The 22107-nt window shown below is 26.3% G+C and overlaps 1 protein-coding gene across 4 annotated transcripts in view; it reads left to right on the top strand.

Moving 5' to 3' along the window:
- Window positions 1–22107, top strand: part of VhaSFD (V-type proton ATPase subunit VhaSFD) — a 34951-nt gene that overhangs the window by 11135 nt on the left and 1709 nt on the right. For 2 of the 4 annotated variants that reach the window (XM_016069422.5, XM_016069421.5), the window contains exons 3-13: window positions 785–977; window positions 4412–4528; window positions 5705–5809; window positions 6729–6826; window positions 7552–7659; window positions 10166–10250; window positions 13012–13190; window positions 14587–14712; window positions 16031–16132; window positions 17111–17224; window positions 20098–20244. In XM_016069422.5, the coding sequence (XP_015924908.1) occupies window positions 785–977; window positions 4412–4528; window positions 5705–5809; window positions 6729–6826; window positions 7552–7659; window positions 10166–10250; window positions 13012–13190; window positions 14587–14712; window positions 16031–16132; window positions 17111–17224; window positions 20098–20209 (1339 nt within the window). In that variant the 3' untranslated portion in view covers window positions 20210–20244. The remainder of the gene's footprint in view (window positions 1–784; window positions 978–4411; window positions 4529–5704; window positions 5810–6728; window positions 6827–7551; window positions 7660–10165; window positions 10251–13011; window positions 13191–14586; window positions 14713–16030; window positions 16133–17110; window positions 17225–20097; window positions 20245–22107) is intronic. The other 2 variants (XM_071185193.2, XM_016069423.5) reach the window with 1 other exon arrangement.

The raw sequence follows: 22107 nt of genomic DNA, 5'->3' as shown, positions 1-22107 counted from the left end.
CAATGATTTTCTGTTAAAAATAACTTTGATTGTTCCAAATAAATTTTTGCTTGATTTTATTTATTCTGATTATTATATAATATTAATAAAATTAAACTCTGATGTTTGAACATAACTATGTCATTTTTGAAAGCTAACTTATTTTTCATATTAATAATCTGAATAAAATAATCTAAATGAGCTCAAATATTATATAATTGTGTATTTTTGGTTAAAAAATCTATAATCATTTGTATTTTTTGTTTTGTATGTACTTTTAAATTTGATGTAATTTTTACTGTATTAAATTTATGATTTTTTTAAAAAATATTTCTGTATAAGCAGAATAAGGTGAGAAGCTGAATGCTACAACTTTCTTCTTTTTTTATTTAAAAAAAAAAAAAAAGTATTGTTCAAGAAACAATGCAATAAGGAAAAAAGAAAGGCTTGATTTGATTATAAAACTCCACATTCAATTTCTCCTTTTTTTTTTTTAAACAATACTATTAATTATTTCCTTTTCATTACTTATATTTTCAAATACTAATGGTTCATTAATTGTGTAAAGCCTTAAGTGAACCTTAGAAAAATAGTCATCAAGATGTTTTTTAAACTTTTTTTCTTAACCATGAAATTTTTTTTTTTTTTACCCCATTAAACATAAGAAATTTTATAATAGATTTCTAAAATCTTAATTTATTAGACTTTTTGGAAAGTATATGTGTTTTCTTTTTAATAACCAAATGCTTTGTTTTTACGAGAAATGAAAAAAAAATTTTTTTAAATCTTTTTCAAATCTTTACAGGAGTAATATGATTAATCAGGATGATTATAACTTTATCATTGCATTTGATAAAGCTAGAGACAAGAAATCTCGGGATGCTATCTTAGAGACTCAAGGAAGCCAGTGTTCTAAAACATTCTTGAGTATGCTGGGACATATATCCAAAGATCAAACTTTGCAGTATATTCTTATCATGATCGATGATATGTTGCAGGTGTGTATGATGTACAAAAATTTTTTCCTGAGAAGCACATTATTTTATTAATGTATGTACGATATTTTTGAGTATAATTTTTTTTAAATGAATACTGAATTTTTTTTAAATATGCCTTAAAATACGGTATGAAGATTGAGATAATATTCTATAGTGAATTCTCGAGATAGTATTGGTTTAGAACATTATATGTTTCTTAGACAATTTTCCACCTTATACAAGCATTATAGTGCTGCTTTAAAAAATTTCCATAAATAGCAGCAAGTTATGTTTTTAATTATGGAAAAACATTTAAATATTTCTTTAAAATTTAAAAAAATAAAACATTAAGAAGGAATTGTTTGTTTTGATAAATAATAAACTTAGTTCTGTAGCCATTAAAAATTTTCATTGGTCACCTTTTACATTATTTTACATGTCAAATTCATTGTTTTTCTGTTTCAAGATTATTGAAAACTTACTTTAAAATTATTTGATTAAAGATGTTTTGGAACTTGATTACAAACTCTAATTAAATATTGATATGAGGAAATATTATCTAATGTAGGGGTGCACAACCTTTTTGAGTGAAGGGCCACTTGCACAGCAGGTTGGCTAACGAAGGGCCGCACATGTATTTGGAGATGTTAATGACAAATGTAGTAATGTTTATTTAAACATTAGCGTTCCATTTTTTTTATCAATAAACTTAGTCATATCAATAACTTAGTAGTGTTCCATTATTAGAATTCATTCAAAATAAAAAAACTTATACTTTTTTTTTACAAAAAAAAACTTGCTATTTTTATCATATGAACAATAGATTTATCAAAATAAATAAACATTGAAGAAAAGAAATGTTTTTTTTTCTATCATATGCAATACGAAAATTTATTTTAGAATTAAATTCTAATAAATAAATAAAAAAACTGCAATCCCCACAGAATGAAAGTAGGAAAAAGTTTAGTCATAATTAAGTAATATAAATTTAAATTAAATATTTTAATGGAAGAAAATTTATAGGTTTTAAACAAAAGCCTATAATAAAAACAAATCTGTGATAGTTCAAAATAAAATTAAATGCTTATTTTGTAATGCACTTTATTATTTTATTTATTAATTATTAGATTTTTTTATATCGTAAACATTTTCCTTTTTTTTTATCGAAAAAGATCACTTAAGCAACAAAAAACTGAAATCTAAACTACAAACAGTGAGCAGTTTAAAAATTCACGTTTTCCGCCATTTTATGAATTTCTCAAGTTGCAATAACATTGCATTTAAATTAGGGAGGGATGTAACGAGTACTTGGCCCTTCTGTAAAAAATTCAGTTGGTTGAATGATCAGTCAAATATTCGGCAGAATATTTTTTAGAACTGTATTTTTCTAAGTTTTCTTTATTTCTGAATTTTTAGATATTATTATTATTATTTTTTTAAAATTATAATCAGACAAGTCAATTTTGTCATTTTTTCGATTCTTTGAGAATTGAGAAGGATTTTTTTCCATTTCCTGCTGTTTTTATTATAACCCAGCATTTTAACAGAATGTTTCATACTATTAATTTATTATCACTCTTTCCTTGTACTGTAATATAAATAACCAGTAACATAGAAAAGTGTGATTTTCAGTATTAAAGTTTTGTTTCCGGAACTAAGAAATATTTGTTTTTTTCTGTTTTTCTTTTTTTAGGCATTTTTGTTAAGACTCAGCATTTTTTTTAAAATAAAGTTACTAATAAAATTTATTTTAGAGCAATTTTTTTTCTTCTAAAATTATGGCAATGAGAAAAATTTAAATTGAGATTTTCGGCATAAGATTTTCATTTAAAAAATTAAGAACCTTTTTTTCTATCTTTTTATTTTCTTTAAATAAAAAAAACTTTTTTTTAGACGTTTTCATTATAACGTAGTAATTTTTAATAGCATTTCTGTTGACTCAATTCTTTTTTCTTGACTTTTTCTGGTAATTGAAAAACTAAGATGTTCAGCTTTAAAAAACTTTTTCAAAAATTAAGATTGAGTTTTATGTTCTTTGTTTCGCTTTTCGACATTTTCAAAAACGTTCTTGATTGGCCTTATTTTTTAGAGTTAATTTATGAATACGTTTTTCCAGGAAATATTATTCTGAGCATTGAAGTTTTAGTTTCAGTGTTGCTATGCTGCTAAAAGATTTTGCTATTTGGCCCCAAGTGTATGGCGTTCAGTCGATTTTCTTCTTTTTTTTTGCCGAATACTTGGTTTTTGATCAAATCACAATTCATTACCACATTCGACCAAATCATATTCGTTGCGGAAATAAAAGTGAAGGAAAAATAACTAGGATTTATGATAAAACTGTACCGAAATACCGTATCAAAAAGTGATTATTTAATTGCGCGATTAACAATCACATGTCGTAATAACATCATAGTTAAATAACGGGATCGTCCAAATCATGTGGAAAAGTATAGAAATAATTGGGAAAAAATATATTTATGCTGAACTCAGCACGAATAAAGCGTGTTAAATGCATGATTTAAAATTTGCATGTCGTAATAGAATAATTGGAATTTTTATAATGCGTGGGAACACATAACAATAACTGCCGAAAAAAATGTTGAAAAAAAAGAAAGAATTGCAAAAAAAAAGATAAAAAATCACTTAGATTTAAGATGAAATCGTCATAAATAAAGTGCACAGAAAGTGATTATGCGATCTGAAACTCGCGTTGTAATAAAAATTCGGGATTTTCGAAATCACGTAGAAAAGCGGAAATAACTGTTTAAAAAAAATCATTTATATTTACGATAAAATCGGCTTAAAGAAAACGCATTAAACGTTCATTTACTAAAAAATCTGTTAAAATTGATTGTGTCAAAACGTGATGATTTAAAAGTGCGATTAAAAATTGCCATTTTTGAAATTTTTTTTATTGTGTTTAGAAGCTCTCGCGGGCCGCACTTCATTGGGCCGCAGGTTGTGCACCCCTAATCTAATGGATATATTTAATGGATTATAATATTATCTAATGGATTATAGTAATTTTTATTATTTATTTGCAGTAAAATTTGCTTTATTACACTTTAGTGGAGAAAATTATGCTTTTTGTTTGGCAGTTGCCTTTTTTAAAAGTAGTATGGTGTATATGTGTACTGTTTCGAAAATTGTCCTGATTGTTTTTTCGGGCCACTATGAAGCCTGGATTTGCAGGGACTTTTTAGACAGATTTTATTTTTTTCTTTAGACAGATTTTATTGTATATTCTACATTAAGTTGAATAATAATAGGCAATTTATAAAAAAATACTATGTTTAAGCATGATGTAAAGAACACATAATAAATACATTTTAAATGTTATTTATGTGTATAATTTTCTATTTATTTATTTAAAAATAGTGTTGCATGTTTCATATTCATATATAATCTTTCGTAAACACTTTATTTGTTTCTTAATTTTATAATGAAAATTCTAGGAAGATAAATCAAGAGTAGAATTGTTTAAGCCTAAACATTCAAAGAAAAAAAGTGATTCTACCTGGAGTCCATTTTTGCAGTTATTGAATCGACCAGATGGATTTATTATGAACATGGTGAGTATCACTTTGTTAGAAAAACATAACATTTTCTTTGACTACAGAAAATTACACTTATAAGTCTTTTTGTTCATATGCTTTAAATTATGATATGAAATAAATGTATGGAACAAAATGTTTTTTTGGTATTGTTAATTTAAACCATTATCATTGATGTTTGTAAAAAATTACTTTAATCTTTGTTCTCTTTTCAAATTTTAATTTTTTTTCCTTCCAAAGTTTTAGTTGTAACTGAAAGTTGTTTATTACCATTAATGTTTGTAAAAAGTTACTCAACCCTTGTTTTTTTTCCAATTTTTTTATTTTGAAATTTTATTTGTAATTAAAAGTTGTTCATGACTCCTTGATGGTGCTCTTGCATTGTTTTCTTCCATAATGTTGCTTATCAAATTTTCTAAATATTGGCTGTCTGGGTTGGATTAAGTATTGCCAACATATGATTGAAAATCTTACTGCAAAAACTTCATATTATTTTAAATTCTTTTTTAAAAGCTCAATTTCTTTTCTTTCCCCCCCCCTTTTTTTAGTTACTGAAATTACAGTTTTTGTTATTCACCTATCGAGTTCTGAAATATAAATAAATAATGAAATCTGTACGATAAGGAGTTGTTTGCACTATTTGCTGTTTGATTAATTGATAATTTCTGACATTTCTATGCTGTGAGATAATTTCTGGCAGGACTAAAAATGTAGCCATTATTTTTTTTTTCTGAAAATCTTATGTTGCACAGTTGAAATTTTATTTTTAATTGTGAAAAATAGCAGTAATTATTCAATTAATAACAATAGATGTAATCCATTGTTTTATTAAACATAGTGAGGCAAAAATGACATTAAAATAAAGAATAGACAACAGCTGATAGGCTTCCCTTGTGTGCCAGATCCCATTATGAGATGAGGAGGAAAAAATGGAAGCTGGTTGTAGTGCTTGCTAAATAATAGGTATAATATTTGCTGGTATAAAGATTCGTGAATGTCTGTGATTATTTTTTTATTTTCAACAGAAAATTCTCCTGTAATCTATGAAGATATTTTAAGTTTTTGAATTTTCTATAATAATTTACTATATTGGGTATATCACTGTAACAGTAGAATTTTAAAATACTACTGTTACTATTTTAAAATATAATTTTATAAATTTTGGACCTTACAAATTTTTATTGCTCTTTTCAGACTAGTCGTATTATAGCTAAATTGGCATGCTGGAGTAAAGAGTTAATGGATGGCTCTGATTTGAATTACTATCTAACATGGTTAAAAGATCAACTCAAACAGCCAGTAAGTATTGCAGTAGATTTATTTAAATTATTTTTACTCTTAATATATCCTCTATGATATCATTATATGGTTTGACTGAAAAATTTTAAATAGGTCTACATTTTAAAATTTAGATATTGAAAAATAGACATGTAGAGAAAAAAAATTTGCTAGGAATTCTGCTTTCAAAAATTTGCTTTTATCATTTCCTGCGTTTATAATTTTTTTTTTTTTTTTTTAAAGTTTCGAAAGAAGTATTATGGTATAGATTTAAAGTAATAATCTTTAATTCAAAGTAGTTTCCAATCAACACATTATGAAATTATAAAGTGTGTGTTAAATTTAAAATAAGGTTAATATCTTATGAAACAAAGTTAATTTGTAAATCTTGCTGAAAAAATTTTGATTTATTTTAAAATTTACTTAGATTTATGCTTAGTGAAATAGTTCTATCAGAGATACTAGATATCAGTTGATATAAGAAATTAAAATGTGTTGTAACTAAATCAATTCTGACTGAGGGGGGAAAAAGAAACATTTTTTTTTCTGGCTGTTCAATTTTAAAACTTGTTTGTCATATGGAAAAGTTACAGTTTTTAACTCTTTTTATCTTTAGCCTGTAGTACATACATAATATAATGTAAATACATATAATGTTATTTTTGTGAATTTGTGGAAATTGAATTTAGACTGAGTCTGTGATCTGACATAAAGCAATAAATCATCCTTTTTCATATAGTATTGTGCTATATAATGATTTTACAGGATAAGTTATTGCTCTATTATAATAGTTGGCCGTAACATGCTGTTAAATCTAGAAATCTGAATGTTTGTAAAATGTCATTTAATGTATTCTTGTTCTAGTTAGCATCTGCAATTCGAAATGGTATGTGAAAAATAATACTCTATTGTGATGTATACTCTTTTAAATTTTTTTTAGAACAATGAGTACATCCAATCTGTTGCTCGTTGCTTGCAAATGATGCTCAGAATTGATGAATATCGCCTTGCCTTTGTTGCTGTTGATGGAATATCCAAGTAAGAGTTCATTATTTTTTTTAAAATTTTATTTTTGTATACTACTAATATATTGTTTGATTTATTTTCAATATTATGTTGTAGGTCTTATGTGCTTAGCATTATTTTACATTCTTTGCTGTTATGTTTTGTCCTAAGTTGACATTTGACTAAGTTTTACAATAAATTATTCATTAAAATTATGTTTAATGAACCTTTTACTAAAATTATTTTGAAACAATTAATATTAACTGAGTTAAATTCTTCATCATAGAACCAAAATTTTAGTGTGCCCTTTGTGTGCCATTATATGCGTTTTATTGGTGATATTTAGCTTTATTTAGAAATTTGGTATTTGAAATTTGTAAAATATGCTTGTTTAGAAAGCTTAGCGATTGTTACACATGTTGAAAAGAAAAGGGAGAAATTTAAAAATTGTTTAAATTATTTTCAGGAAAAAAATTTTCTTGGTCTGAAGATTAAGCTGAATCTGTTTTTTAATACCATATTTAATGTTAATAACAATTATTTTTATAAAGGATACAAAAAAATTTTGTATAACACTGTAAGGTAGTAAGTGGTCATAATGCATTGAAATCATTATTCAGCTATTTTATAAAGATTTTGCATTAAATAAATTGTGCATTTTTTGTATCTGTAATCTATTTCATAAAATAGTAACTGAATGTAACTGAATAAGCTGTGATTTTTATATTTCTGTACTATAGAAAAATGTCTTTTGTTAGGCTTGTCACAGTATTAGCTGGAAAAGGAAACTATCAAATTCAATATCAGCTTATATTTTGTATTTGGGTGATGACTTTCAATGTTACATTAGCTGAAAAGATGAACAAGTAAAATATATTTCTCATAATGTTTTTTTTATTTTTTATGTTTGATTGATGCTTTACAATTTACAACTAATATATTTATTTTTAAAAATATATATTGCACTTATTAAATACAGTATGCTTTTGCAGTACATTATTGAAAATATTGGTTAATTCGAACATTTATCAATTTCCTTCTTAAATTCATTGGTGAGATTTTATTTTTTAATTTAGATTTTTTTTGCTAGTTTTGTTTTTTCTAGATTTGATGCTGGTGGTTTATTATAGGCATATGTTTTTTAAATCCGGTTGTAGGAAATTGTTTTTAATAACGTAACATGAATAAGGACTATCTGGCAGTCAAAAGTTGAGCTCTCTGTGAGGTTGCTTCAAATAGGCCTGGTGGCTCATATAATGATTGCCAGATATACTCATGAGAATAAAAAGAAAAGAGCTGTATGAGTGGCAAAGGGTAGGTTACAGTAAAATGCATTGTTATTATTGTTAACTGCATTCCTTAGCTTTCCTTTGGCAACATTTTTCTTGTGAATTATTTCAATTTTGTTGCAGTTCTTATTGTTCACATTCGATACTTTACTTGAGAGCTTAATAGCAGAAATCCTCCTGCAGGGCAGCAAGTACTGCAGGTTAACAGTGCATCCACAAATTATGTTTCATTTCAGATTTTTTAAAAAAAAAAAACATGTCTGAAATTCTATTGAGAGGAGAAACTGAAGTATCATTTTGAATTCGTAAACTTACTAAATTATTGTTTGTTTTAGGTGCTTAATAAAATTTGTTTCCCAATATGCAAATATATAAGCAAAAGAAAAATGATGACTCTCAAGTATTCCTAGTAATGTGCTTTAAGTAACTAGAATTTAAAAAAAATAAGAATTTTGAAATACAAGAGAAATTTTAAAAAAATTATTTATTTCCGAAAACTCTAGTTGCCTGTTTATGAACTGTATAGGGACCTATTCTATATTTTAATGATTCAACTACTCTATTTATTTAAAAGGTTATAAATTATTTAATTAAATTAAACTTCTGAATTTGTGCTGATTTTGCTGTATACATGTTATATTCAGCCAAAATTTTACAATAATGTGTCTGTTTGACTGTGTTATGGGCAGAGACAAATTTGAGTTTATTAATGATTGTGTTGCAAATTAAATTCTGCTACCAGGCCTGAGAGAAGTAATTTTATTATTATATAAAAAATCCAGGGGAAAAGAAACGATAAATTTTTTTTTAAAATTCCGGAAAATAAAAGATATAATCTTTTCATCAGCCCATACGATTATATCCGCAAAGAAAAATTTATCTTTTTTTTTCCGGATTTTTCTTTATTATTTTTTTTATTCCCCCCCCTGTTTCTTATTTTTTATTTTTCTCCCTTTTTTCATATGTCTGTAATTTTCCTTTGTTTTATCTTCATTTTGAACTTATTTTATGAGTTCTATTTACTTGCAGCTTATGTGCAATAAATGAAACTTATTATTTTTCTTAATTTTTTCGTGTTTTTTTTGTATTTATTTAGATATATATATATATATATATATATATATATATATATATATATATATATATATATATATATATATATATATATATATATATATATATATATATATAGCTTTGACATGCTTAAAAAACCTCAAGTAGACATTATTTGCTGTGAAGATATGCAGCAGCATATTATAAGTTGTAATTTGCCCACAAAAATTTAAAATACTAAAATGAACCAGTCCTTAATAATATATATATTTCCGGATCATTCCAGTCAGTACCCATGTCTTCTTTTTTATTACATTGCTATTCTTCAATATAAAAATGTAAAAGAAAGTAGAATTTCTGATTTATTTCTGAATGTGTGCAATATTGTGTTTATGTGTTGCATAAAAAATGAAGTCTCAATATTTTTTGAAATTAGTCTAATTTTGAATATATATTGCAAAAAAGTATACAAATCTGCTGAACTGTAGACTAAATTTCTGATTTTTTAATAAACGAGAAAACTAAGGACATCTTTCCAAGTAAAAAATTTAAATTAATGTTAAAAATTCTAAAAATTATTAAACAGCAGCAATCGCCATATCAATACATGCAATGACAACACATGCATACTTTTTGCTCTTGAACATCTGCTTTAAGGTTACCTAAAGTCTCATCTATTTGCTGAAAAGTAGTGTAAATTAAGTAGTAATACTTCGTATTGTGTTTCTATATTATTTTGAAGTCCCTTCTACTTGATAAAAGTAGTGCAAATGTTAAAAGTAATTTTTTTCTGGTTTTAGTTTGCTTTTATTGTATTTTTCATTTAATTGTTTTATATCTTCAATGGCATTGAAAATTGAAATTTATGAAAAAATGCTTATTCCCTGTCTTTTACTATGTTAAAATTGATGCAATTAAAAACTTAGTCTCCTAAACAGCCTTTACTTTAAAAATTTTCTATGTTTTGATGATTTTAATTATGTTAGTGTCTTTATATCAGTAATAAATTGTTTTGTTCTTCTTTCTTTAGATTCAATGTAATTCCAATACTATCAGACATCTTAAGTGAATGTCCCAAGGAAAAAGTTACGAGAATAATATTGGCGACTTTGAGAGTAAGGGTTTTTATTTAAATATTGAAAAAAATTTCATAATAACATAATGTTTGTTTGTTAAAGTAATTTTATAATTGTGTGCAAAAGAAATATTCATGCAATTAATTCCAGTTATAAACTGAAACGAGCAAAAAGTAAAAATGACATTAAGGACACCAAACTTTACACCATTTTTCTAGTTAAACGAGGTGTTTTAAAAAATGTATCCCAAACTGTTACATTAAGATTAATTTCATAATATCAAGGCATGAATTTAATAAGCTGTGCCATATATCTACAACCAAATTAGCTGTGGTTATGATATTTAAAGTTTTTATAATTCAAAATTTTATTTGAATGTTTTAATTTCATTATACTCATTCAAAATACTTTAATAAGTTAAGCTATAAGTCTATAATCTTATTAATTTTGAATATGATGATCTTCAAATTGTTGTAGTATATAATTCAATCTGAAATATTTTCATTATCTTAATTATAATATTGATTTATATTTATAATATTGATTTATATTGATTATAATATTTCTTTATTTCATGATCTTTTAATATTATAACTCTTGACTTCATTTAAAATTAATTCACAATCATTGCTGTTTAGTTTTGTAAAATATGCTATATTTAGCTTTATTTGTCCAGGTGGTAAATAATTTTTGTTATATGACCAAGTCTCAAGCAGAATAAATCCACATATATATATATATTCTTATTATTTATATCATAGCTTGCTTCATTAATTTAAGTTTAGAATTTTTCTGGATTATAAGTACTATATTTAAAGGTAGACTTTCTGCTTAAAATAAGATTATTTTAGCTTTCTTCAAATTTTGATGAAAATCACCAAGGTGACTAATAAAGCAACAACAACAACAAAAAATAATGAATTAATAAATAAAGTAGTAATAAAAAAAACATCCCCAAATGAAGAGGGAGGAAAATTAATTGAAAAATTATTTACCCCAATGGCTGTGTCATAAAAAAAGAATCTATAAAGTTTATAATAATGCTATCATTTTATAGTAACATGTTGAAGGGTGTAAGTTTGCCCATAGCATTTAATTTTGATAATATTTATTTTTTGTTAATAATAATGCTCTGCATTTACTTGATCTATGCTGAATACTTTCTTGTTAATACTTTGTTAATATTTCATGTGAACTTCTGATCAAAGAATGAAACAGATTAACACAAATTCAGAAAAAGACAAAATAAGTAAATAACATTTAAAATTATAAATCAAAATAGCAAAGGAGCTAAAACCAAATTCGTTTTGTTTTAATTTAAAAAGTCAGAAATACATAGAATATTTTAAGATAGGGGAGAGGGGGGCACATGTGAACATGGTATGTTTTACCAATATGATTTGAAATAAAAAATCTTGAAAAATTTTCAATTGATGGCAGTACTAGTCCTACCTCTCTGCAAAACTTTCAGAACAATGAGACATTTAGTTGTTCCATTCTGACAATTTCTTTGTATGAGCTGGTGTTGTATATATTATTATCACTCGCTTCTTCAAGTGAAAACATAGTATAAATCAACAAATAAACTAAAATTAACTATTGCAGACCATTGTCTGAACATTCAGTTAAGTTTATGACAATTATTCTTTTTTTTTTTACTCAATTAAAATTTCCTTATTTTTCAAATTAGCTTTAAGAAGGATGATGGGGCACTTGTGAACAAAATATCTGGGGCAGATATGAACAGTTCACATGTGCCCCTACATAGTATTAAGATTATTATCCTCATGATATTTTAAGTTTAAAAAATATGTATGCATTTAAAATTATTATTATTTAATTTTCCATAATTAATTTATTAGTTTTTTAAAAATTTTTTTTTATTTTTATTAAATGGTTGATTGCGCATTCTAACTGATACACTTGATAAAGCTATAAATGAAAAGATAGAGAAAATGAAAAAAAAGCATAAAAGAGTATTAGGGAAGAAAGAAAAAGGCCCATTACAACTCCTGAGGAACATGAAGTTGCGAAAAACCCAACAGCGGAAAAATTATTGTACAGCTGAAAAATTATTTTCTTATTGACAGTACTGTTGTACAATTTAAATTCACATAGTAAGCTACAACCCCTTCAGTATAATGCGTATCTCTATCTGTTATATTGAAGATTTTTTTCTTTGAAATATGATGATTGCTTTGTGTTTTTAATCTTGTTCAGATGTGCCCCCCAATAGGGGCACATGTGAACAATTGAAGTCATTTTTCTAAAATATCATAAAGTAAAGAAATATTTTATTGAAAAATCTCGAAAAATTCCATAAGACAAAGAAAAGACTATTTAAACGTATGGACTTCTTTACTGTGAGAAATGGATGATATTTTTTGAAAACTGAAGAAATAAAAAAAATTGTTCACATGTGCCCCCCTCTCCCCTACTTAAAAAGCGTTAATCTAGAGACAATGTTGTTTATCATTTTTCTCTACGGATTAAAAATAGCCACATTAATAATTTTTAATAAATATGCAATTAAAAACAAGATGTTCAGGTGTGTTACAGTTTCATTTTGGCATGTATTTCATATGCTAACATGCCCATCAAGATATGTAAACATTTTGAGACTTTTCAAGCCTAGTATTTTCCTGAGAAAAAAAGAAACATCAATGAAATGATCTTTCTATCTTTAAAAACATTTTCCGGATTTGTAGTAGCTTTGTTAATTAAAATCACTAAATTCGAACAATTTTTTAAGGATCAATTGCTGTTCTTCTTTAATATCCAATTTAATTTATATTTCTAGAATTTAATTGAAAAACCTGAAGAGAGTAGCATTAGCCGAGACCATGCAATTGCTATGGTTCAATGCAAAGTTTTAAAACAGCTTGATATACTACAAAGTAGAAGATTTGATGACCCAGATGTAAATGAAGATCTCGAATTCTTAAATGAAAAGCTCCAGGCTAGTGTACAAGACCTTAGGTAATTTAAAAAAAATTTATTTTAATCTTTACTTGAATTTGAGAGTTTTTATATTTCCATGTTCAAATTAATAATTATGTCTTTATTGTTTATTCTTCAAACACTTTTTGCATTTTGTCAATTTGTTTGTAATCTTTGTTAATATATTTCTATAATCATTTTTGAAGGAATTAAAATTTTCATGTGAATTTCATAAACTGTATTGCACGTAAAAGGTGATTTTCTTTTAAAATTTTATGAATAAAAAGTTGAGTGTGGTTTTGCAATTTTTTTTTTCTTATGATGTATGGTGAAATTGTAATTTATTATTTCAATAGTTAACAAAAAATTTAAGTTATAAAAATAACTATAGTTTGGAAAATCATCTTAAGATGATAATGTTAATAGTAGGATTAATAGAACAAAAATCTTTTTTTCTTTCTTTTTTTTTCCACTCTCTCTCTCTCTCTCTCTCTCTATTTTTACTTTACCCTAACTTAACTCAGAAAAAATTTTATTACAGTGAAATGGAATATTTAATTGCTAGTTGCATTTAAAATAGATATTTTCCAGCTGACCTTAGCCATTGTTTACCTCACTGTTATTTGGTATATTTTCAGTGCAAGTTTAATTGGCTGTGTTTTTTGAGCATGGTAAATCAATTTAGTTCTTTTTACATTCAAAAAAATTAGAAATTGGAAAAAAATTTTTTAAAGAAATATTCTTTGTTACAAATATGCCCCATTTTTAAATGTGTTCAATTTTAGGCATCAAAATAAATAATAAATAGATAGATAAACAAAAAGGGAAAACAAAGTAGAAACTTAACTAAATATATAAAAATTCTTAAGTGTCACACTTAGACACTTAGAACACTGAAGTCGAGCATCGTTGGTTGCATTCAGTGATTGGATAGATGACCACTGTGATCATCTTGCACAGGAACCAAGGGTGTGCAGCATCAGTCTTCTGTAAAATGTTCGACTTTGCCTGCAGGCTATCAAAATTGTAATGGCATGTCTTTTGGATCATCCTCAAGAATGTTTCCCAGACCGTCGTCAGTAGCCCATTGTGCAACTCCAGTGCAACGTAAATAAACTACTGCTACTAAAATTTCTTGATTATTTAAGTTTTTTGTTGTAATCATTAGTTAGTACTTTAAAAGGGATCATTCATTAAATATGTTTGATAATTTATTTTTTGATAAACTACAATTATATTTTCTTAAACTGACATGCTGTAATTGACATTTATAAAAAAAATATATGTTATGTTGTAGCTAAATAAGTTATATTGTAGCTAAAAAATATGTTATATTGTAGCTAAATATTATATTGTAGCTAAAAAAATGTATATATATATATATATATATATATATATATATATATATATATATATATATATATATATATTGTAGCTCTTTTGATGAATATTCTACTGAAGTCAAATCTGGTCGATTAGAATGGAGTCCAGTCCATAATTCTGAAAAGTTCTGGAGAGAAAATACACCTCGATTGAATGAGAAGAATTATGAATTACTGAAGTATATTACATTTTTAAATTTTACCCCTATGTCCAAATATTTTTTATTTGTTGAATTAAATTTCTTTTCTAAACTAAACCTAGTGATATATTTTTAACATTTATATTAAAATTTATGCAGAATTATATGTAATCTCACGTATGTTTTGTTATAATCAACGTTATTTGTTTTCATTTACTCTTTACTTTATTCTTTAGTAATAATTGTGGCTTATTATTACAGAGAAAATTATAACATTAAAAGCAGAGAAACAAACTAATGCAATTTTCATGTAGTTCATATTATTCTTTCTCATGATACGATAAAGCTTAAAATATTTTCTTATAAAAAAATAAAAAAAAGTTTTACAGTTCATATAATTTTTTTTAATTGCAAAAGGGAAATGATAAGTTTTTGAAAATAATTATATTTGAAAGTTAAGAATCCAACTACATTGAAAAAAGGTGTTGCTTGTCTGAACTTAAAGTATGACCTGCATAAATTAATTAGCATGTTTAAGATTAGGTACTTGAACCATTACGATTGCATCTTAGTATATTATGTCAAAGGTTATGCATGGTGCATAGCCTTTTTGAAAAGTGCCTAAAGGTGCTTATTTTCGATTTTCGTGTTTAAAAGCCCTCAAAGGTGTTTTTTATGGAGTGTTTTAAAATGTGCTTAATTTTCCCTTTTTGAAAAGAATTTTTTCTTCTTTACTATGTCGATTTTCATTGCATATTATGCAAAAGCGTGGTTTTCACATTGTTCTATTCGATCACAATCAACCGTCGGTCAGTAACATATGATAGTGCCAATTATGTTTTATATATGATGAAATACTTGGGAGTCTGCATGTGCATCTACTGAACTGGATTTGGTGAGATTCTTGCACTATCATGTTTCGACTCTGCCGCATTTTACAAGATATTCTCAATTCCAGGTTTCATTTTCCACCCTCTGAAATCGAACCAAAAATCTCTCGATCTTTTTATGGCAGCTAATATAATCAAGAAAAGACTTCGTCAGAAACTAGTTATTTTATCGGGATTATGTAAAGTCTTTGAAAAATATTTTGCTTTTTGTCAGAAACTAGTTATTTTATCGGGATTATGTAAAGTCTTTGAAAAATATTTTGCTTTTTGTTAATGTATATAGCTCTTAAAATTTTTTTGAGTGCTTAAAAAGTACTTTAAAGGTGCTTATTTTTTGTTGAGAGATTTGGCTACACACCCTGTTATTGATCTGATTTTGTCTTGTAAGTTTAGGATTTTTCAATTATGTTTTATTATTTTCTTGATAAAGATTTTTTTCAACTTGTATTAATTTATTTTTTAACTAGAATTCTAATCTACCTCCTTCAATCAAGTAAGGATCCTCTTGTGTTAAGCGTTGCAGCTCATGATATTGGGGAATATGTGAGACACTATCCACGAGGAAAACAGTAAGTTCACCGTTTCAATTTTAAGCAGTATGCTTTTAATTTTTCAATAATTATTATGATCCATGGCATCAAATTTAATATTTATTAAACAAGAGGTATACAACATACAACCTAAGATCTGTGAGTCAAAACAAGTCTCAAAGCCTTTTAACTTTCCCCCAGAATTGTCTTGAATGTATGAATAAATGTCTTGAATGAATGTCCGAATGAATGTCTTGAATAAAAAAAAAAGGTAGAATTTATATTTTCAGGTATGCTCGATTTCAGTAAGTTATTGATTAAACTTGCAGCCTTTTTCAAAGTATGTGACCATTTGTTACAAAAGTTCTGTTTATGCAATGGTATCAGTGTTTGCAAATGAAATATAGTTACTTAAGAATTTGCACAAATATTGAAAATCAATAAGATAAATAAACGAAATAACAATTTTGAAATTCCAACAACAATTCATTCTAATTTGATAACATTTATCTATTACTCTGTTAGACGTAAATTCTGTTTCCTGAATAACAGTGAGAGTTAACTTTCAGGATGAATGCAAATTTAAGTTACCCTTTTTCTTTGTATTCCTATATATTTTCTATAATTTGTTTTATAATTTGATAAGTATGTTTGTCAAATTTATATTTTTATTGGCGGCACCAAAGCAAAAGATAAATTAGACATTTGTAACTCATTCATATTACTTTCAAACAAAATCTAAATCTTACTTGCATTCTTGTTTTGCAGATTTATGTTAATGTTAAAGATTAATTATACATTTATCACTCATTCATGTTACTTTCAAACAAAATCTAACTATTCCCTGCATTCTTGTAAAATTGGTAACATCTCCCTAATAATATGAAGTTTATTTTACTTTTATTGATGTAAAGTAAAATATAAATTTCTTCTAAATTATTACAAAAATGCATAAATGATAATTTAAATTTTTTTTATAATTTAATAAAATAAATATTTTTTTATAAATATTTTTAGCATTATTGAAGGTCTTGGTGGTAAACAGGAAGTAATGCACCTTTTATCACACGATGACCCGAATGTCCGATATCAAGCACTTTTATGTGTTCAAAAACTTATGGTTCACAATTGGTAAGCATGTTTGGAATCATCATAAAGTTTCAAAAGTCTATCTAAAATCTCTAATTGTGTGTTTATAATTTTAAAAAATTAATACATTTTTCACTTCTTAAATGCTTTATGTGTTTTTCCTTTTGTTTAATATGTTTTGCTCCAGTGTTGAATTATAAACAGATTTTATACCAGTGCAGATTTTTAAGCTAAGATTTTGCTTCAGCTGCTAAATTTGAGCACAGATTTTACTTCACCTACAAATATTTAATACGTATTTTGCGCCAGCATACAATTTTAAATTTTTAATAGATTAAGTTTCTAAAAAATTGCTGTTTGCTTTATATTGGTACAAAGGTCTTTTGCATAGCTTATACCCTGCCTTTTAGTTATTTTTTTTTGTACTGTGTTGTAGCTTTTTTTGTAGATTTATACGTAGTTTTCTTTCTAATGTATTTGTTATATGTATACTAGAGCTCACTAAAATCTCAAGTTTTTTATTATACCTAATTTCAGAATTTTTTTTTGTGAGAATAAGTGTTAATGAACTGATTAAAAAATGAGCTGTACTTGAAATTATTTTTCATTGTTCACATACAATTATATATTATTAGTCGTAAACTCAGAATAGGTCGGCTATTCACCGCCAGTGACAAAGTAAAATATATTTATTTTAAAAAAATACATTAGAAGTTAAACGCTTCTTGAAATTAAACTTCTGTGAAATGATGTGTTTAAAATCTGAAACAAAAAAGCATTATTATTTCAAGAAATTTGTCAAAGAAATTTGCATCAAAGAAATTTGTTAAGAAGATTCTTTTTATTTTGTGTTAGTTTCTTTCAGTCAGTGGCCATAGGTTATCATCCCTCCCTTAAAGGGTTAAAGAAGTTATGCATTTGATCAGAATTTACTATATAGATCAGGGGTTTCTGATTAAGGGGAGGATGAAATTAGTTTAACATTTAAAGAAGAATTTACATTATGCTATCTTGAACTCCATAATGACGAAGTAAGTTTAGATCTAAACCCATGTAGTTTTGATTGAAATTTTTTTTAATATTTTGCTAGGTGAGATTCTTTGGCTGCTGAAAAATGATCCCTGAGCAAAAGATATGTTTTATTTTAATTTTAAAACTGTCGTTGAATAGCCAACCCAATTTTTTTGACTTACGACTACTAATGTTCAGCTCCCTAGCCTTGTAATTTTGAACTCAATCCAGAAGGCAAGGGAGCTAGCTCCTGGATTAAAAGCATTAGAAGAAATTTGCCTGTGTGGAAGACGTTTTGATGAAACTATCCCACATTTGCGTTGCACGGTGAGGAAAACCTCCCACCGTTATCCTAACGGCAAGGGAACTCTAACCCGTGATTCGTCTACCACTGATGATATTTTTACTGCAGCACTGTGGTCAGTGCGACCCGGGTGCGGAATTCATATCAACCAGCCGTCGCTGGTATTCGAACCCAGTTCACCTCATTTTAAGCCACCACGGCTCAAAATATATATTTAAGGGGAGATCAGTCTCAGAATTTCGTTTTAATTTTAATCTTAACTGTATAATTTTTTTCATGAATGCCATTAAAAGTTATGAGAGCATTGTTTTAAGTTATTGTCAACTTATCTTCAGAAATAGGTTTTCTCAATTAGGTTATAAATGAAAATGATTTAAAGAAATAGGTCGAAAAATAGAGGTCACTAAAAATACATTGGTTTTCTGTACTAGTATTTTCATTACGGTCTCAGAATTTCTTCTTTATTTTGGTCTTAATTGTATTATATTTTTTCACAAATTATCAGAGCATTGTTTGGCATTTTTGTCAACTTACTTTTGCAAATAGGGCTTCTCAATTAGGTAACAAATGGTTAAGGTTAATGGTACTTCTATTTATCATGGTGTGTAGCATTTTCATAAAGTGCTTAAAGGTGCTTCTTTTCGTTTTTTAGATGCTGTTAAAGGTGCTTTTTTCAGTGGAGTTTTTTTAAAAATGCTTAATATTCCCTTTTCAAAAATGAGATTTGTTTTTCTTTATCATGTCGGTTTTCGCCAAGTATTATGCCGAAGCCTGGTTTTTACATTGTTCTATTCACCGTTTTCACAATCCATTTCGACGTACCGTCGGTCCAGAGCTTATGACAGCCCCAATCATTTTACTTGTTTGATGAAATATTTGCAAATCCGCATGTGCCTCTACTGAGCTTAGTTTGGTGAGATTCTTGTACTCTTATGTGCAACTCTGCTAGATTTTGCATGATATTCTCAATGTCAGTCTTCATTTTCCCCCCTCTGAAATTGAACCGAGTCTTTTTATGGTACCTAGTATAATCAAGAAAAAAGTTCTTTGTCAGAAACTTATTTTATCATGATCATGTAAAGTGTATGAAAATTACTTTGCATTTTATTAATGCATATAGAGCTTAAATTTTTTTTTAATGCTTAAAAAGTACTAAAAAGGTGCTTATTTTTTGTTGAAAAATTTGGCTACGGCCCTGACTTATTGATTTATTTCTATTTCTTGTGTTTAAATTAGTAGTTTGTTAAAATTAATGGAAAAAACTATGAACGCACTGGTTTATTGAAGAACATGGTATCAAAAAATTAAAAACTGAAAAAATATTGTGTAACTAACTATGTTTTATGTTTTTTAAAGGATGGAATTAACTTCTAGCGATAGTGAAAAGATTGAGAAAAACTGCTATACATTTTATAAATGAGCTCTAGTGTATTGCTTTATTTCACTCTTAATTAGTTACTGAAATGTACTTGTAGTTGGCTTTAATTTTTTACCCTTTCTATGCTTATTTCTTCTACCACCCAATTATTGTTTTGCATGTTACCTGCTTGTGTGAATTCTATTATCTTTAGCCTATGTATTCATATTTTTTACCCTATAGGAATAGTTTATGCTTAAAGTGTAGTGGCGTTAACATAAAATCATCAAACAGCGCTTCAAAATTCACTCTAGGGAAACAATGTATGTGTAAATCAGATTTTAGCAGTAGCTAGTACACTATTAGAATATGTGGATCTAAATGCTTAAGGTAGGTCAAGTTATTTTTGTTTCACTGCACTGGGCTTTATGTTCTTGATGAGCTTTGTGTCTATCTGCTTTTCTTCTTAAGTTTCAAAATTATTATAATATTATTTTTGTTATAATAGTGGCTAATATAATTTAATTAATTATCCCTATTAATTTAATTAATTAAATTATTATTATTAGCGTAGTTTAATTAATAATAATTTAATATAATTTTGTTATAATATTTTGTTATAATTATTCAAGTGTGTAGAAAAAGTATTAAGTGTGATCGATTAAATTGTGTGAATGTTACGTAAGTATTTAAAGCAAAGCATTACATGAAAATTACCACTGGAGGTTTTTTCATGTAATGCTTTGCTTTAAATACTTACGCTAGATCGCTAAATTTTGCAGTTGCCATTATTTTAAGATAATTTCATTTTAGAAATTTTGCTGAAATTATATGATGCTTTATTTTGGTATGTAACTGCCATGAATTTGTGCCCATTTCATTCTAGTAATTTAGCTTCAATTATAATGCTTTGTTTTATCAAAATAAAAATATAATAGAAAAAGGATAAATAATGTTAAAAAGAAAATTGAAGTGTTGAAGAAAAAAATGTTTAAACTTTTATATGTACCTACTTTTTAAAGAAGTAAAAATTAGAAATTAAATATAGCTACAATGTTCTTGACTTTTTAACCAGTGTTTTGCAGCATTAATGTAGAAATGAACAAATATTCAAAACAGAAAAACTGTGATCTTAATTAATATGATAATAGCTATAACTATTAATATTATATTACAATAGCCAATTATTATCTTTAAAATGATTTTTTTAATATTTTTTCAAAAATGTTGATGTAAATTGTATATAATGATGTTTTAGTATTACCAGTAATAGAAATATAATGTGTGTTCTTATATAATGTTTTTTCAAAAATTAATGTATAGAAATAGAAAATTTTAATTTTCTCAATTGAAAACAATTTCTTCTCTTTTAAAAATAGTACGAAAAAGTATTGTGAAGGATTACTAGATCAAGCAATATCTGAAAATAAAAGCTCTAGTAATATTTTTTGTCTGCCCTGAGCTCTGTTTTGATAAAATATGATATCGATTACGTCATAATGCATTCACTTATTTACAACTAGTTGTGTCAGGTTCCAGCTGGTTTGCCATCATGAACTTACTGCACTGCGATTTCATATTGATCCTAATACCTTTGGCAATATTTCTATGAATTTATGGTATTACATATTTGACAGGAATCACAGTTGTGTAAGAAAAATGTTTCAACATTTGGAAGCAGTGAAAATAAAAATGACAACACCGTCAGTTGGTCAAATCTCCATAACTCAAAAAGTTTATGATATTGTTACATAAACAAGAACTTTTTCATATCAACCTTATAATGTACATTGAGAATTTATTTTAAACTCTTTGTATGTATTTTACTGCATTTATACAATTTTATGTATATTCAGGGTGCATAGCGGTTTTAAAAGCGGTTTCAGGGTGCATAGCGGTTTCTTTTATTCAGGGTTTGTAAAAACAGTTTAATTTTCTCTCTTTTAAAAAAAGAGACTTTTTCTTTGCTGTATCGATTGCAGTTCTAAATTACGAAAAAATGCATGATTTTCACAATTTTCTCCGCAATATTTATCAGAAACTAGATCTCGTATCGTGATTATATAAAGGTTTCGAAAATGTTTTTGAATTTTCTTGATTTTATGTTTCTAAATTAAGAACTTTAAACGATAGAAAAAAATTATTTTTATTACTGCACAGATCCTAATTATGATTCTTTTTTGTTTTGTTTTGAAAGGTGATTAAAAATATATTTTGAGTGCTTAAGAAGTGCTTATTTTTTATTGTTTTTCA

This window comes from Parasteatoda tepidariorum, chromosome 5 (genome assembly GCF_982258835.1).
Source record: "Parasteatoda tepidariorum strain Cologne lab strain chromosome 5, Ptep-v5.0, whole genome shotgun sequence".
NCBI classification, from domain to species: domain Eukaryota; kingdom Metazoa; phylum Arthropoda; class Arachnida; order Araneae; family Theridiidae; genus Parasteatoda; species Parasteatoda tepidariorum.
The sequence above is the reverse complement of the archived record's forward strand: the minus strand, read 5'-3'. Positions and strand labels throughout refer to the sequence as shown.